Source organism: Syngnathus typhle, linkage group LG4 (assembly GCF_033458585.1).
Source record: "Syngnathus typhle isolate RoL2023-S1 ecotype Sweden linkage group LG4, RoL_Styp_1.0, whole genome shotgun sequence".
Lineage (NCBI taxonomy): Eukaryota > Metazoa > Chordata > Actinopteri > Syngnathiformes > Syngnathidae > Syngnathus > Syngnathus typhle.
In genome coordinates this window covers 16,256,477-16,273,549 of record NC_083741.1, presented here as the reverse complement: position 1 = coordinate 16,273,549, position 17,073 = coordinate 16,256,477, and the positions used below count along the sequence as shown (strand labels likewise).

The 17,073-nt window shown below is 39.2% G+C and overlaps 1 protein-coding gene across 2 annotated transcripts in view; it reads left to right on the top strand.

Moving 5' to 3' along the window:
* The window catches only part of LOC133152939 (CUB and sushi domain-containing protein 1-like), a 290,934-nt gene extending 284,259 nt beyond the window's left edge, over positions 1 to 6,675 (top strand). For both annotated transcript variants that reach the window (XM_061276928.1, XM_061276927.1), the window contains one exon: positions 1,123 to 6,675. In XM_061276928.1, coding sequence (XP_061132912.1) covers positions 1,123 to 1,282 — 160 coding nt within the window. In that variant the 3' untranslated portion in view covers positions 1,283 to 6,675. The remainder of the gene's footprint in view (positions 1 to 1,122) is intronic.
* Positions 6,676 to 17,073: the final 10,398 nt, after the last annotated feature.

The window sequence follows — 17,073 nt, the reverse complement described above, 5'->3', positions numbered from 1 at the left end:
TCAAAGCAATTAAATGTGCTGTTTTTCATCCCAGCGATAAAATTAAAGTATTGCACACAGAGTCACAAACAGAAGCTAATGTAGTGAGTTGAACTACTGCCATGCAGGGGAGTCTTTGTTGTGTGATTTTTTTTGTGTGTGTGCACGTTTGTATAGTAATAGGTGTAGCCCATAAGGTGGGCATTGTGGCTCCCTGGGGTTGGATTTTACCAATGCACGCACACCCACGCATGCACACACACACACACACGCACAGAGTTAATGAGATTGTAGCCGAAGAGTGTTTCAAATACACAATCCTCATACAATGCAGGCAAAATTATTTCTTGCCTCCTGTTAAAGAAAAAATAACAGTGGTCACTGAAATGTCCTTGCGTAAAGTGGAGCGAGTCACATCGGCTCTAAGCTCAAAGAAAGAGAACACTGCACCTACTGTAAAAGATGAAGGATGCCATTTTCTGGGATGGCTTTTCTACATCTGGCGCAGGGGATCTTCAATCTGTGCAGCGTACAATCATATCTCAATGCTGTCAAGGCATTCTGGAATTATTCTGCTCAGTGTCACACAGTTTCATCTCACCTGCAGGTTAAGAGTCTTGCATGATGATAGTGGCCCAAAACACAGCTTAAAAACACTGAAGAATTGCTAAGAGCAAAACCCTGGACTATTCTGAAGTGGCCTTCTCTGAGAAGATGCACACGTTTTATTGACAGCTTCAGAAATTGTTGGATTGCCTTGAAAGGTGTGCAACAAACTTGTTGAGAGTTCTATCACATTTGTCTGGGCCAGTTTGATTAGTGTCTTAATTCTGTTGGACAACAATTCTGAACAATATAGATTTAGTTTTTATCTATTCAGTATTATTTTTACTAATTTCTAATTATTTCATTGACTGCTGTGTTTTTCCCTTAACAGTGATAGTTAAACAGTTTTGTGTCGCCGCTGTGAGAAATTATCCTAAATGAGATATTTGTTTGAAATTGAAACTTTTGGTTTAGAATACGTCAAGAGCAGATGGGTACTTGGCAGTTCAAATCACTGTACAGGTCATGTTTTTTATTTATCATGTAACATTCTCAAATGATATCTGCTATAACAACAATTTGTCTTCTGATTTCCAGAACCCGTCCTAAGGTCCAGTTCAATGGCTACGTGGGCCATGAAAGCACCAATGGTCAAGCATCATTCGAAAACCCAATGTACGACACGAACATGAAGCCCACTGAGGCTAAAGCCGTTCGATTCGACACCACGCTCAACACAGTATGCACTGTGGTATAAGTCCAGCATATCCGCCGCTACTTCGATTAGTAGCACAGTCCAACCGGGCTGTCCGTGATGTGGTTCAACCATCAGGACGAATGAGCAAACTCATGATTGGCACTCATCATGTGGAGCAGTCTGTGCGGCGGCGTGCTCTTCGGCATACCCGACACAGTTATGTGCCTCTGCTCCTACGTCACATGAGCATCTTCCGCCTCCGTCTTTGCTCAAATTAGACGGTGACGTCATTAAAAGGTGAGGTCCGCGGATACGTGTTCAGAGATGAAGGAAAAACAGACAACTCCAAATTTCCGAGGTTTTTTTTCTCCAACGTCCAATTTAAAGTATGAACTGCACCAATGGCCTTCGCGTACCTTTCCTCCCACACTAATAGTTGGTTGGCCCAATCTAATTCCATGGCCTTGTATTATATATATATATACACACATATATACACACACACACACACACACACACATATGCACAGTGGTAAAAAGTCTCCACTGCTGCAGGCCAGACATGTTTGACTGATGCGAGGTCGGACCCACAGGGGAACCAGTCCTCCCCCTTCCACCTCTTTAGGCTTAAAATCCTAATTAGATGGTTCATACGTCAGCACAAACGGTGCAGGACAAACTTCCCCGGTGGGCATTAGGATGGCTTTGACAGGACTAAACCTGGATTTGAAAGGTGTGTTTGTTTGTTTTCCAAAAAATACACAGTTTGCTGTGACATTGCCAGATACCCAGTAGATTCAGTAAACATACTGGCTAAAGTTCCACCAGGCAAATTATTTATATCTTAAAGTGAAGAATACTGTTACCTGAGATAGTGACTTCCTGGTTTTATTTTATTCAAGCAGGACAGCCATGGGAGTTAATTTTGGTGATTGTCGTTACCCGCAACTTGAACTGTTTTACAGCATTGCCTTTTTGTCAACAATTAGGCTGAACCTTTAGAATTTTTCAACTCCCCTATACTGTAGTGGTGGACTGTTGCTGTTGTGACGTAAATTCCCCATAAAAAAGTGCCCCATAATAAGTTGCTCTATGAGTGACAGGAATCGGATTGTCTTACAACCTATAAACACAAAAGTCCAACATAGCTAGACTACGATGAGCCGGAAACTCAAATTATTGAGATGCTTTACACAATTGTGAGTTTCCCAGAGAGATGTCAAATACAATCAAATAGTCTTAGTGTCATACTTGGACTGGCCAGGAATGCGTGCTTGCTGACTAAACAAAGGGGGAGACCTGGAGGCAATGAACTGTCAGGTTCATCGACCCGACGTCATCTTCAAGTCTCCGGTGAGAAGAGAATATCAGCCAAGTGATATTTTGTACCAGTCAGTCACAAAATCAAAAGTGGATGAACATACTGAGAAGACTGAGTGAAATTAGACAAATGGACGGAGGAAGTTCTCTGCTGGGACGAGGACAGGTTGCTACGGAAACAGAGGCAAATTGTCTCTTCTGGCATTTTTCTTCCGTGAAGATTTTCATGAACAGACTTTTATGTTCAAAACCCAGTGGCCCAATGGGACTTCCCAATCTGCTGCTGGGGAGCCCCCCCCCCCCCCAACTATAAACTTTATATAGACTCTTAAATTGCACAAATTTTGCACTAGTGTGTTTTTCTGACTGGGTTGTGAAAAAAAAGTAATTTTGGGGGTCTGAAATGGGTTTAGAAAATAACTCCTTCAAATTAAGAGAATTTTATTCAGAGCCTCTATCTTAAAAAAGAAAAGATTACAGACGGCTAAATACAGGGTTACAGAGTGTTTGTATATACACATTTATATTTCACGCCCGCTGAAGGTGCGAGCACCTGCTTTACCCTGCTTTTTGTTGTTGCCGTGACAACGTTCTAGCCCACCCAGAAAGTTAAGACGAGTTTACCTATGGACCTCCCGTGTTTACCGGCGCCATGTTGTGTTATTGACCGTGTCTGTTTCTGAAAGCTCATACTGAACACTGCTGTTACTCTTAATGCTCACCCAAATAGCACACAGAGATGACATAGGATCCAGTCGACTTCATTAAAAGTAGTAGACAGTAGAAGTTTTCAGAAACAAGCAAGTCTTTAAAAAGATGTTTGATGCTCCACCACTTCCACTTTCATGCGCCACCCATTTCACATCTTTTAATGCACACACACACACACAACTTTAAAGAGCACACAGCCTGAGACTTTATCACTTAAAGGTGCAATTTATCTAAACAAACAAGCTGTTTATTGCTGTATTTCAGCCTCCAAATCAATACAAGGCAGCGTATCTTTAAAAAGTTGTTTTCCAAACAGATTGCAAGAAACAAACTCTATAACGCTCAATGAATCGGTCAAGTCTCATGGCTAAATTCGCCTCTGGGAGTGATACAGTTTAGTTCTATTAACGTTCTATCAAAGTTCTAGCTATTCGCAAGGTGAGTCACATTACTGATACCCCTCACTTTGTCACACGAACGTAAACAAAAACGTGAAAATATTAAAAATACAGTGATGCAAAAGTGCAGCACGATAAATAATTTTACAGTAGTGCCTTGAGATACAAATGATCCGACTAAGGAGCCTTTTGAGACATGAGTCATTCAGCTGCAAATTCATTTTAATTTGTTTTGCTTGGACTTACAAGCAGAAATTTGAGATGTGAGCACTGCAAGGTGTTGATGAACTCAACTCCCTTTTAACCTATATTCAATTGAATACCCTACAAAGTTAAGACATAACATTTATAGGAATTAACTTGTTTTTTTCACTGCCGCAAACAGAAGCTGAGTATCCAGCTTCTCACCTGACATTTGAAATCAAAACGTTATAACGCTATATTTCATGATCCAGCATCATCATCCAAGCGTCTAAAATGATTCGCAAGCTTGTCAAAGAGGCTGTGTTGAGTTTTGTAACCGTTGTCAGTATTGGCTTTTCAGTGTCTACAGGCTAGATTCACACTCTGCGTACAGCGTTCTCACATTAGGGTTGTACTTCGGGCTTTTTTTCGTTAACCTCCATGACTTTGTCAGCATTAACTTTCTATTTTGTCGTATTGCTTTTGAATGGAGTCAGTCCATAATAATCTTGAACATTAAGAATTAGAAGAAATCAATTTCCTCTATGGAAAAACTGTCTGGCATGAGAAGATTTTTCATTCCTAGGAAAAAAGAAGAAATTGTTACACGTGTATTCATATTAACGCAAAACAAATCTACATGTAAATATTAGCAAAGTGAATGGCACTGCTGTTAGGATGAAAGCGTGCCGCACACAACAAAACTACTAACAATGCCTCATCATAATATTGTGACTTGCATCTTTTTTCTTTTGTTTTTCTTTTGTTTGCTGTTATGCACTCAGTAGCTCCCTGAATTGATCTCATTAAATCATTTGAGATTTTCCACAGAGCCAGAAGGGCATAATGGAGGCAGAAATTAAGAGGCTGCTAGGTTTCCACAGGCATAATAAAAGGTCTATTTTTATCTCCTGATGGCACACGGCTGATCTCCTAGTGCGCCTGATCACAAAAAAATGTAGACTCCTGTTTATTCTGCCCTGTAAAAGATTAGAGCTGCGTTGTGAGACGTTACATTTAGGAGCTCGTGCAGCCGCGGAATTTGAGGTAAATGCACAGTGAGTGTATGCGCTTCCACAAAGGTTACTCATACCATAATAGGGTCTCTCGCCTGCAGCAACTATCTGAAGTTTTAAGTTTGGTTTTATCTAGTGAGAACAATTACTAAGCACCAGATTTTCCTCTCAGCAACCAGCATTGAGATGCGGTGAAGCACTGAGTTTACCCACCTGGAAAGAATAGATTTTACAGCCAAGTCCTTATTTATTTATATATGTATTTATTTATTTATTTTTACATCAAACATTTGAATTTCTCAGTATTCATGCAATTACTAATCAGATTCAATGTTCCTTGTGTCTTCCTATTCTCAAAGTTCTATCTTGGACAAACTTGTCATGTATTTGAATGTGCTTGCTTCAAATTGGTTGTCTGTCACCTTGCTTCAATCCACGTAATGGTCGCAATCCTGTTGTTTTGCTCCTTGGTACACATTACAATGATATTGTATTTTCTTTTCTTTGTGTGAATTATATTTGAGCCACTAAACTAGAGTGGGCTACCTCCATCTTTGCAGCAAAGTGATTTGAGTTTATTGCTGCTTTAAATTTTGAGGGATTTGTATTGTCTTGGTGGATTACGTACCAATGATTACTTCTTCTAGATGCTTTTTTTTTTTTACAGAATTGCTGGTTTCCTCAGATTTTAGTCCCTTCCAGACATCCATCATGTCTATCAATGGTCAAGAAATGTTATAAATAACATTCACTTGTACTGGCTTGCAGATGCACAAAAAGCACTGCTTACTTTCCGATTCATCGTTCAAAAGCTGAAGCTCACTGTCTGAAATGTTTCAGCCCGAGATGAAGCCTCGTATTGTGAGAGTGTCCATCTTGGAAATGGAATCTGTTTGATTGGTGCACTAATGAACGTTACATAGAGTGCAATATTTTTTTCCCCCTTATTTCAGGATTTAAAAATGGCCTTTACCCACTCCAGTTCCAAGTGGCTCATTTATGACACAATTGTTTCAACAAATGTTTTTTAACACATGGGAGGTCCTTCAGGAAGACGGCAGTGTTCATCTTCATTATCATTTTCTGTCGACTCGCCATCCTTATGTGCCGCTTAACTTGAAGTAGGTGCAACAGAAAAGACATTTTTGTACAGAAATCTATTTTTTATGGAGAGTTTGTTTAAAAATAAATCTACATACATATTATTGAACATGCTGTACTTTTTATGATCAATGATGTAGATTGGCAAATATGTTGTTTATTGAAATAAATCAATGTTTTTGGTATTATGGCCCATATCAAATGATTCAGAGCCAGGATCAATTATCAGAACAACTGATGTTGCTCTTACACAGGAACATGCAAACCAAGTAAAGTTTTGTTGAAAACTGTGTGGTGAGCCCAAGACTTTAAATGTTATTGTCATCAGAATCATGGATGAGTTAACGATGGCTCCTTTACTAGTGTGTTCTTGTGTAAGAGTAGCTCAATACATTTGTAACTACAAACAACAGTTGCAGTCGCAGATTTTCATATTTCATGTTGGCCCAAACAAAAAGCAACCACTGGATTAAATTGTAACAAATTAACACGTTATGGAGGCTCCCATTTAATTTTGATTCTGCTGCAATGTTTCAAATCCTCCTTTCCTACATTTATGTCCTCTGATAAAAGATCTAAAGTGAGAAATAAATAGTGTGGGGAGTCATAATGTGTGCAAGCATACAGTTTGTGAATGCCGCCTCATAACCTGTTGTCAAGGAGACTGACTCACACTATCAGCTATTTTGAAGATATTATTTGAGAATAAAGTTTTTATACAACCACTTGGGCAATGTGTGCTGCCTTGGTCTCACAAGTTTCTTTCAAACTGAGGCTGTGTACTGACAGGTCAATAAAAAATAAATAATTAGGTGATGTGTTTGTTCGTGATGGAAGCACAGCGGTGACGTCCTGGGCTCAAAGCAGCGAAAACCTTCCAGTGTGCAATTTGCATGATTATACTTCTCTCGTGTGTTCTATGCTCTTCACACTGCGACACTTTTCACAAATAGCACATTAGTTGTGGTGTGTCGGAATTTGTCTCCATGGAGTTTGCAAGCTCTGTGATAAATGACCCAAACTTGGATCTACTCCACTCCCAGCACATCTGTGCCATGAAGGGGGAACTTGGAGACTGCCCGAATTGAACTTGTTCATATTTTGGTCGAACATGAACTGAACGTAGCGCATTTTTGCTTCGTGAACGTTTTCGTGAACATGCTCGTTCTGGGGCAAATGAACGGTTCTGAACGGCAGTTCACATTAGTTCAAAGATGCCACTTTTTCTTTTCATAGATTTCAAAATAAAACCCTGCTAATCAGACTTTAAAACAAGGGTTAATGTCACCAAAGAAGAATTGATGGTCTTCATTGGATTGATCCTGTTTGCAGGAAGTGAGTAGAACTATATGTATCAGTCCATGAGCTGTTTGGGAGAATCCCATTTACAAGGCTATGGATGTTGGAAGATATATGCCATACCTTGCACTTCACAATAAGAAGACCAGAGACAGACACACACACACACACACACAATGGATGTTCACAATGTTCACATTTTTCTATGACTGTTCTAGGTAATTGTTTTTCAAATAAGTTCAAAAGTTCAAAATAAAGATATTTCAAACATTAAATCGTTGTTGTGTGGGCCTAGATAAAATACCTAATTAACATAGAAGTGTATTACTCTCTACCAGAATTACAAAAAACTGAAAAACACACTGATTCAAATATGGGTCATTTTTTACCCACTTATGGAAGAGTGCCACTTGTCCATCTCAGGGTTCAAACCCTAACCTTAGTTTGTAACCCTAACCCTAGTTTGAAAACCTAACCATAGGTTGAAACCCTAGTTTGAAGCCCTAACCCTCGTTTTAAACCCCAGTCTGAATCCCCAATCCTAGTTTGAAACCCTAAACCTCATTTGAAACCCTAGTTTAAACCCCTAACCCTAGTTTAAACCCCTAGTTTAAAACCCTAACCCTAGTTTGAAACCCTAACCTTAATTTGAAACCCGAGTTTGAATCCCTACCCTAGTTTGAATCCCTAACCATAGTTTTAAACCTTAGTTTGAAGCCCTAACCCTAGTTTGAAACCCTAAACCTAGTTTAAAACCCTAGTTTGAAACCCTAATCCTAGTTTGAAACCCGAGTTTGAAAGCCTGACCCTAGTTTGAAACCCTGAACTTAGTTTTAAACTGATTCCACTCACTTGAAGCTCATTAATGAAACAAATGTAAAGTAGCTTCTCCAATTACTGTGATAAGAACAGCTGAAATTTGTTTTTGAAGATCATCTTGGATCTGGCACACGAACATGTAAGAGATGGTGCACAACACATGTAGAATTGTTTAATTTCATGCCAGAGCAACCACAGAGAACATTCACTTTTGGGGTTTTACTCAGCCTCAATGAAATCCATGACAGCAGACGGGAAAAAAAAATCATGTTCCCCCATGTGAATCATATGAGAGCATAATTTAAAAATTGAATAATATAGAAAGTGGCCTTCAGATGTACAATTAAGACAAAAGGACATTTTGCTTTGTTGGACCTTAGTAAAGAATGACTGATAGCAAAAGGTGAAATGTGATCATTAACATGTGGGTTCCACCACCACATATAAATCAATCAATAACTTTCTTAGTCTAGAAAACAAATATAAGCACAACATTAGAACATGACTCATGCCAATATTTGTCACTATAAATACATCATGCCTGGCCGGCATTTTACTCACTTTATTATTAATGTTTTCAAGTGACATGAAATAGATGGCAAGATATAGTACCTTGTCAAAATGAATGATTTCTCTTTGCAGTTATCAGAATTGAACATATACGTATGGTGTGATCACTGTTGGGATATCTTATTCAACAGCTTTTAAGTGCCTGAAATAACATTCCAAAAATATACTCTTGGTGAGGCATTGCAATGCAGAAGCAGTGGAAACCAATATGGAAGGGGACATATAAAGGAAAAATAGCTTCCCCCCCCCCACTCGTCTATATACAAATAGTAGACCCTCGGTGCAGTGACTGCCCGCCAATCAAGTGTGAAATTAAACAGTGAAGTCAATCTTTTGTTATCTGCCTTTTCCTAAAATGTGAGCCATTGCACACTTCTGACCCACTCTTACGTAACATTGGGCTAATTTATAATTAGCACCCCATGCATTGAGTTTCTCCACCAAAAACATAACCAGGTAGGGTGTGCAAAGATCCCGAGCTACTTTCAGGCCACAGCACGAGTCCAGGGTGACTGTCCACAAGTGGATTAATTCGAATCCCACCAGCCAGTCCTGCCTCACTATTTGTGAACTTGTACTTTGCTCAGCCCTGATTGCACTTACATTTCCATTGGCTGTTATACAGTGTAGTATCTGTATTTGTTTTATTCTTCATCTGTTGCACAATGTTTTTGACTTTTTTTTATCCCGCACTTGACAAATACCTTCACTCCCTGTGTTAAAAACAGACTAGTACTGAAAGTAGTAAAAAGTATGCTAAAACAAAGCTTTTTTTTAACCAGTAAAATTAATATAAACTAACAGACGTGCTGTAAAAGTATAGAAAAGAAATCAGCTAAATTCTCTTAAAAGAAAAAAGGCAAAAGGAAATGAAATTGATATTTTTTTAAAAACTCGCTGTAAAGAAAAATCCCAAACTATCAAAAGTTGGTACAGACAGACATGCACTGTGCGACAGAACCGAAGTTGTGAACACATTGTACAATGAAACCACATTCCAATAAGGTGTGGAGGAGAGGTGGAAAAGTTTGTCATCGTGTTTCAAAGATTGTAAAGGAGTGTTTTACATGAGATAAAACAAAAATAATGTAATCCTTGAGATTCCCATATCTTTATTCGATGTGAAGAAATGATCAGAGTGCTATCATTAAGCTGATGATGATGATAACTGTAAACAAATAGATGAGCAGGAGTGCATCAGCCTGTAAGTCATTATCAGGTAGGGTGCATCTGTCCCACGATAAAATCAGCACAGATTAAAACCTTTGCTGCTTCAGGTTTAATCACTTGTTTAATCACTTTATTGGCACACCATCCAATGTCCCAGAATTTCATCATCCCGTTCAATGGCGAGTTTAGTAACACAGCTACATATTGTTTTTTTTCTTTTCCCGGGGGCCTTTGACACAACCACAAAACATATCTTGGGGAAACACTGAAATGCTGTTATGTACTTATTACATTGGCCTATGGCCTAAACTGGAAAATGGCAGCGCATTTTGGCATCATTGCAGGGTATGAGGCATGATTATCATTTTGGCAGCCTGCACAGTTGGCAGAGTGGCTGAATTATTTTTTTGCTATCTCGCTCCCTCGTCGCATATGTGTGCGCATGTGACAGTGAATGAAGGATTCCTTCAGGGAAGAGCCTCCTGAGTCCCCTCTCATCTTCCACTCTCCTACACTCCTCTGTCTGTTTGTTCCGTCCTTTGCTCGCTGCTCGTCTAAACCGTGTGATGCCAGATATTCAACGTGGCAGCAAGTTCGGGAAACACCACTTGCAGAGAGACACGGACCAAGACATGATGTTTTAAAATCAGTGGCAGTTTGATATAGAAAGAAAAAAATGTCAGTCTTTGGGAATCCAATCTGAGTTGCTCACTTTCCTCAAGGTGCGTGTTCTTTTCTCTCTCTTGGCTCGACGTCAGAAGTATATCCACCGGAATTACCTTTGGGCCAAACGCGAACCTTTTAGTGGCTATCTGTGACTTGAGTGATCACGTGATAGTGGGAACAGCGCCTGAACATTTCACATGGCATTTGTCACTTTAGTGCAGCTTTTTCCAAACTTTACTTCAGAACCCCAAAGGAGTAATGGCTCCAATTTTGTCAGGTCACTGATTATCAGAATGAAAAGGTTGGATGTTATTCACTGTGAACCAGACAAACTGTACATTTGGGTTTAGCAGGAAGTGTCAAACTCATTCTTTGTCGTGGACCGCATTGTTGTTACGGAAACCGTAAAGGCTGTTATGAATGTGAGATTATATATCACCTCTTATTCGTAAATAGAAAATGCTTGCAATCAATGTTAGTATTTATTACAAATAGCAATTTGAAATTTCGGTATAGATTTTAGCAAGCAGCATAGACGTTGACATGCCTTGTTTACTTTTTTTCGACCACATAAAATGATGCGGTGGCGTCAGATCTGGCCCCCAGGCCTTTCGTTTGACACCTCTAGTTCAGTGGCTGAAGCAAGGAGTGGGCTAAGACATAGAGGAGTTGGTTTTTAAATAAGTCTATTCGGAGTAGGAGAAAGTGTTTTATTCACATATTTATTATTATTATTTAGTTTTTTTCCATTCTCTTAACCCATGCCAACTTGGATAATCCAGCTCATGTCCTCATAGCAATTTGGAAACAATATTTTCTCATATTGACTAATTTTCCCAAAACCATAATACAGTTGCAACTGTACTTCGTCAATGAATTCTCCGCCTAGAAATGTTGAATTAGAAACTTTTATAAAGAAGTTTTTATTAAGTGTAGTTTGCTCTGGTGTAAAGCCACATGGCCTCATAATCAGGTCCTCTCTGCCGTAGCTAAATAAATTAGAAATAAATAAAGTACACCAAAATAATGACTATGCAGTAGACCAAATACCTCCTTAGATTATGTGGCTATAAATTTTGCTTAGCCAGTGAGTGTGTGTAATTACCTATTTTAATATGAACGTTGGTTGATTTTATTTGATGTCTTTAATTTTCTTTGCACAGCCGCTAGCCTTACAAGATGTTAACTTGCATCGCCGAACCCGTTGATCTGCAACCATGTGTAGAAAATGAATCATCAGATAGACGGAGGCCGCATCTACTTTAATCTATCATGTCTGTCCTGCGGTGATGAGAGGTGAAGTCACATTTCCAAGTCATCTTTTTGCCTCTTATTTCTGTCTGTGCCGTGTGACAGCAGTCAATGTGTTTTTGTCACTTGTCATTGTGACTTCTGAGCCTGAGAGCAGCAGGTGCCAAATGAAAGAGGCTTTATCATCATATGGGCTTGGCTGAGAAAATTGAAAATTGGCAGGAGGTGCTGCATATTTCAGCTAATGCTTTGATTGTGAAGCTACGCATAAATCATACGATCTGTTTATTAACTCGAATAAGAGGCTTGTGCTCATTTTCCTATTTATTTATTTATTTATCTATCACACTGAGACCTGTTGCTTTGTCTGTGCTGTTGTATCTGTTATGACTCTGATGGGGAAAAGGTCAGCTTGTTGTGCGGATGATTAGATTTGCTAATTGACCTGAAAGTTCAGGGACAGAGCCCGTTGGTCTAAGTTCAAATCATACCTCATATACATATCATAAAGGGACCATGAAAGTTGTTAGTGCATCATGTCTTTTTACAAATCAAGAACAAATTGTCAGACATGAACGTCCTGTCTTTTTCTTTCTTTCTTTCTTTCTTTCTTTCTTTCTTTCTTTCTTTCTTTCTTTCTTTCTTTCTTTCTTTCTTTCTTTCTTTCTTTCTTTCTTTCTTTCTTTCTTTCTTTCTTTCTTTCTTTCTTTCCTTCTTTCCTTCTTTCCTTCCTTCCTTCCTTCCTTCCTTCTTTCCTTCTTTCCTTCTTTCTTTCTTTCTTTCTTTCTTTCTTTCTTTCTTTCTTTCTTTCTTTCTTTCTTTCTTTCTTTCTTTCTTTCTTTCTTTCTTTCTTTCTTTCTTTCTTTCTTTCTTTCCACGTGCTAACCAAACAAAGGGAGTCATCAAATTTCATTGCTGAAATGTAATTATTGGGATGCATCGTTGCCAAAGACTTAATTGAAAATGTTTCAAGCTGTTTGTGGGCTTGATTGATTTCCACGATCACAGAGAAACCTTGACTCATATTTTAAGATTTGAAAAAAAAATCGTTATAGTGTGAAATTCCTTATTTCTGTTTGAAATGGTAACACAAATTAAAATAAAGGTTTTTGAAAATGTTCTAACATTTTTCACATTGTTTTATGGCATATATCAAGCTCTGTGTATTACAAAAAAAGAACCGCTATAGTATTTAAATGCATGAGCACGGGACCCGGGAGACCTGGCATCTGGGGACATGTTTTCCCTTTGCCTTGCAACTGTCTCTTTAGATGTTCTATAGGTTCTATAGCTTGACTCCTGTACACGACTGGCCTCGGGCACTCCACGTCTTTTCGCATCTATGGTGCTTAGTCAAGCATAGCACACAATTCACTCTTCATGGTGCTAACGTAAAACCAAAAATCAGACCTCTTCGGTGCTGTATTGAAATGTTCCAAATATAACTTGCCGCTTTGGGAATAATTCAGGCGCACAGTAGATGTATCCGTCAATACTGAGTACCTCTACACAATCTAAGAGTCATCAAAAGACTCTGCCTTTAGAAAATATAATACCACAATACTTTTTATTTAATTGGATTCATGTGGTTGTAGTTACCATGCACTCTGTTTGAGAGGTGTTCCTAATAATTTGTTGAGCCTATTTATCAACATGAGAGGGGCAGGATTGAGTTCAACAACAAAGCAAACTACTACGATTAGTTCCCGAGTTAATACCTTACCTCAACTGATGTGCTTGATTTGGCAAGGTCAGGCACCTCACTTCATTTCACATTTTACAATATGATAAATGAAATTATTTTTTATTTTTAAATACAGTTCACTTTTTGTGAATTTTAACAGTGTAAAGCGCTCTCTGTGCTGCTATACAAAGGAAAAATGTGTTTGCTAGTACTTTGCTGTCTTCCATTTTGCTGAAACCTGTTTACGCTTCAAATTAGATGAGACTTAATTGTGCCCTCTGCTGGTTGCTCCTAAGTAAAAGCCTGTTGCTTGAAGATTAAAATGCAACCCGACCACAATTAAAAAAAAAAAAAAGAGAAAAAAAGGAAATAAATTGTTACACAGATGATCCATCTCCACAACAAAATAGGTTTAAAATCAATTCATCATGGCCACCCTTCACCAAGTCTAACACTTTCTGATCCTCAGCTAAGAGACCAAAACTTGAGACCAATTAGCGTGTGCGCGTGCGTGCTCGTTGATATCTTTCTCTGAAAGCACTAAAATAACGGGCCCTTACTATACTGGAAGCGTGCGTGCGCGTGCGTGTAAATGTGCATATGTGCTTTTGGCAGGCAGCATGTAAACCCCCCCTGTCACGGCTAATCATTGTCAAGAAGATCCGCAGTGCTTACACACGCTCGCTCGCACACGCTTACGCACACGGGCACACGCATAGGCTGTCGAACTTTCAATTTCAATTGTTCACACTCTTTCACTTGTCATTCCTCAATCTTGGCCTCTTATTTCTTTTGATGTCATTTTTATTTGTATGAAATATAGGACCCGATTAATGAATGAGGCATTTCACTGAATATGAAACAAATAAAAAGCCCAAGCTGAGAGACGTCATGTGATTTTAACCCTCATTCAGCTGGGATGCCGATAATCACTAACCCAAACCTTTAACCGGGACCCAACCCTAAGCCTTGTTTGAAACCCTAACTTTAATTTGAAACCCTACTTTGAAACCCTGACCCTACTTTGAAACCCTAACCCTTGTTTTAAAATCCTATTACAAAACCCAAACCCTAGTTTTAAACCATACTTCGAAACCCTAACCCTAACAGCTGAACCTAACCTTATTTTCTCTAAAGTCTTTCAAGAAATATTTTGCATGCAGTTATTTTCATCCCTTTTTTCAAAAGGGTGGTTACACCTTGTATGAGCATACATGTCTGACTGCCTCTTACTGACTCATCCAAGGCCATTTTGATGAACCTTCAGTAAAAATCCACCCAACACTTTCTCTTGATTAATTAAGGTTACCTTCAAAGAATTCTACTTTTCAAATGTTAATACTGTCAAAGCCTACATATAGTGTCCATTAATGATTTGCAAATGATCAGTTTTTGTGCACTAAAACTCCCTACATTGCCACAAGCTGGTGCCAATGTCATGCTTTGGCAACGTGGTAGCTTCGATTAGACAGGGAAATTTCCGACCTTAGTGCTTTGGCATTTTTTGTGGCCTGTAAAAAGATACTTTTTGCGGGAGGCATGTATTAATCTTTTGCTCCCCTACAGATGGAATGATGAGACAGGTGAAAAGTTGAGCTTGAAGCAGGTAATTGCAATTCCTCTTCTGAATTTAGTCCTGAACTCTTGGAGCAGGCAAGGGGCATGCACTGTGGCCTAGCAGTTCAGCGTAAAGAGTCAAGAAGTACATGTGGTGCACGGAACAGATACTTGACAGTATCCCGTGTACTACCTTGACTTCACTCAAGAAAATTGCTTCAGACAGAACCATTTGGCTGTGTGACTTTTACATGATGACATGCTGATTGTGGAACTGCATTGTTGTTTCCAGAGGCATCAAAAGTGATCATTTCAAGCTCTATGTTAAGGAAAGACAAGCTATAGACAATACAACAGAACAAGATTTGATATTTATTTTCGATTGACATTGATTTAGCAATGTTTATGTCATTTTCTTTAACATTTCTAGTTGTGTAGAAATGTATTGCGTCAACTGACGGGAGTTCCTAATGTTTTGATTAGTATTCATTACGCACTTAAAGTTTTTTTGCGGTAGGTTTTGGGCTAGCCTTACCTTTGTTGTTTGAGCAATGCCGTCACGATCATAAAAAACAGAATGCCGCTAAGTAGTGCACAGACTTCCATCAATTAGGAACTATTAATGAAAGCAAAAAGCATTCATAGAGCTCACAATTGGGTGTTGTTTGTCCATCTGTTTGGTCATTAGCAGGCTACTTACTGGCATATGAAATCTCGGGACCAGATGGGATGCTGCAATATGATTCTGGGGGTTGAATGGTTCCTATGGTCTCCCAACCATTTGTCTACCATGAGTTCTTGCAGAATTTCTCTGCAGCTCTGATTGATGTCAAATGTTGAGGTTACAATCTCATACTTCAGGGTGATTACATCTAGTTTGGGCTTGAAATGTACCTGTAAAAAGTTTTTTTCTGATAGTTCTAATAGTAATGTGACCGTGAGTATACATGCTGAGGGAAATGTAAAAATTATGTCCTAATGACACCCTTGACTCAACTGTGGATATCCATTCTGGGCATCAATGTGTGTGTGTGTGCGTGTGCGTGTGCGTGCGTGCGTGTGTGCGTGTGCATGTGCGTGCATGTGTGTGCACTCCTGTGAAGCGGCAAAATCATTTAAATAGAGAAAAGAACGCAGGAATGTGTGATTCTGATCTCTACCAAATTTCTGTCAGAAAAAGACCCCGACCAGCCGCCTTGCAATTTCACAGTGATTGGAGAATGAGTGAATAAAAAGAGGGAGGGAGGGAGGGAGGATGGCGACTAAATGAAATATGGAGACGGATCCAGGTGAGAGGCAGAAAGCCTCGGAGCCAGACTTAGATGAGTCTTAAATTGTCAACATTATAACAACTTAAATAGTCATGCATTGTCATTGCGATGACAAATCTGCTCAACCGATGAGATACACGTACTGTATGAATTTAGCAGGATTGGAGCAGGTGATAGAAATAGTAATTGATAGTGCCTGCTTTTGCTGTTGAAGGTTCAATAGTCAGAAGAACCACGGGGAGTGAAACAAATAAACAAGAACAATAAAAAAAAGATTGTTTCCACAAAATTTTGTTGAGGTTTGTCCCATAAAAAAAAATGACCGCACTGTATAGTCTCATTTATTCATTAAGGCTTGCATCCACTAACACGGCCCCCTGTGCGTCTCCGAAAATCAAGTGTCATCAGTATTATCATCGCAATAATTGTCCTTCACAACTCAAATGGCTCTCTGTGTATTTAAAAATTGGGATGTCTGCGCTGCCACAAAATGTTTGCCATGTCATTGTTTGAACAGCACTGTTTTAATTAGGACGTGCTTGTGCGTGCGCACGTGTTCAAACCCCATGAACTTTTGTGCGTGTTGCATTAGTGCCCCCTAATGAAAGACTGTGGGATTTCTGAAATCCTACAACACACTCATGTTCTCGCTCACACCCACGCACACACCCGCGCATGTACACTCCCACACACGCACTCTCCAATGACACGGTGTTATATTTGGAAACCCAATTTTATGCTATCAGTCCTGGCAAGCTATTCCATTTAGATAGCTGCCGTCTGTCTGTAGTCATACGTGTGTGTGCGTGCCTGTCTGTATTTCCTATAGAGTTTAG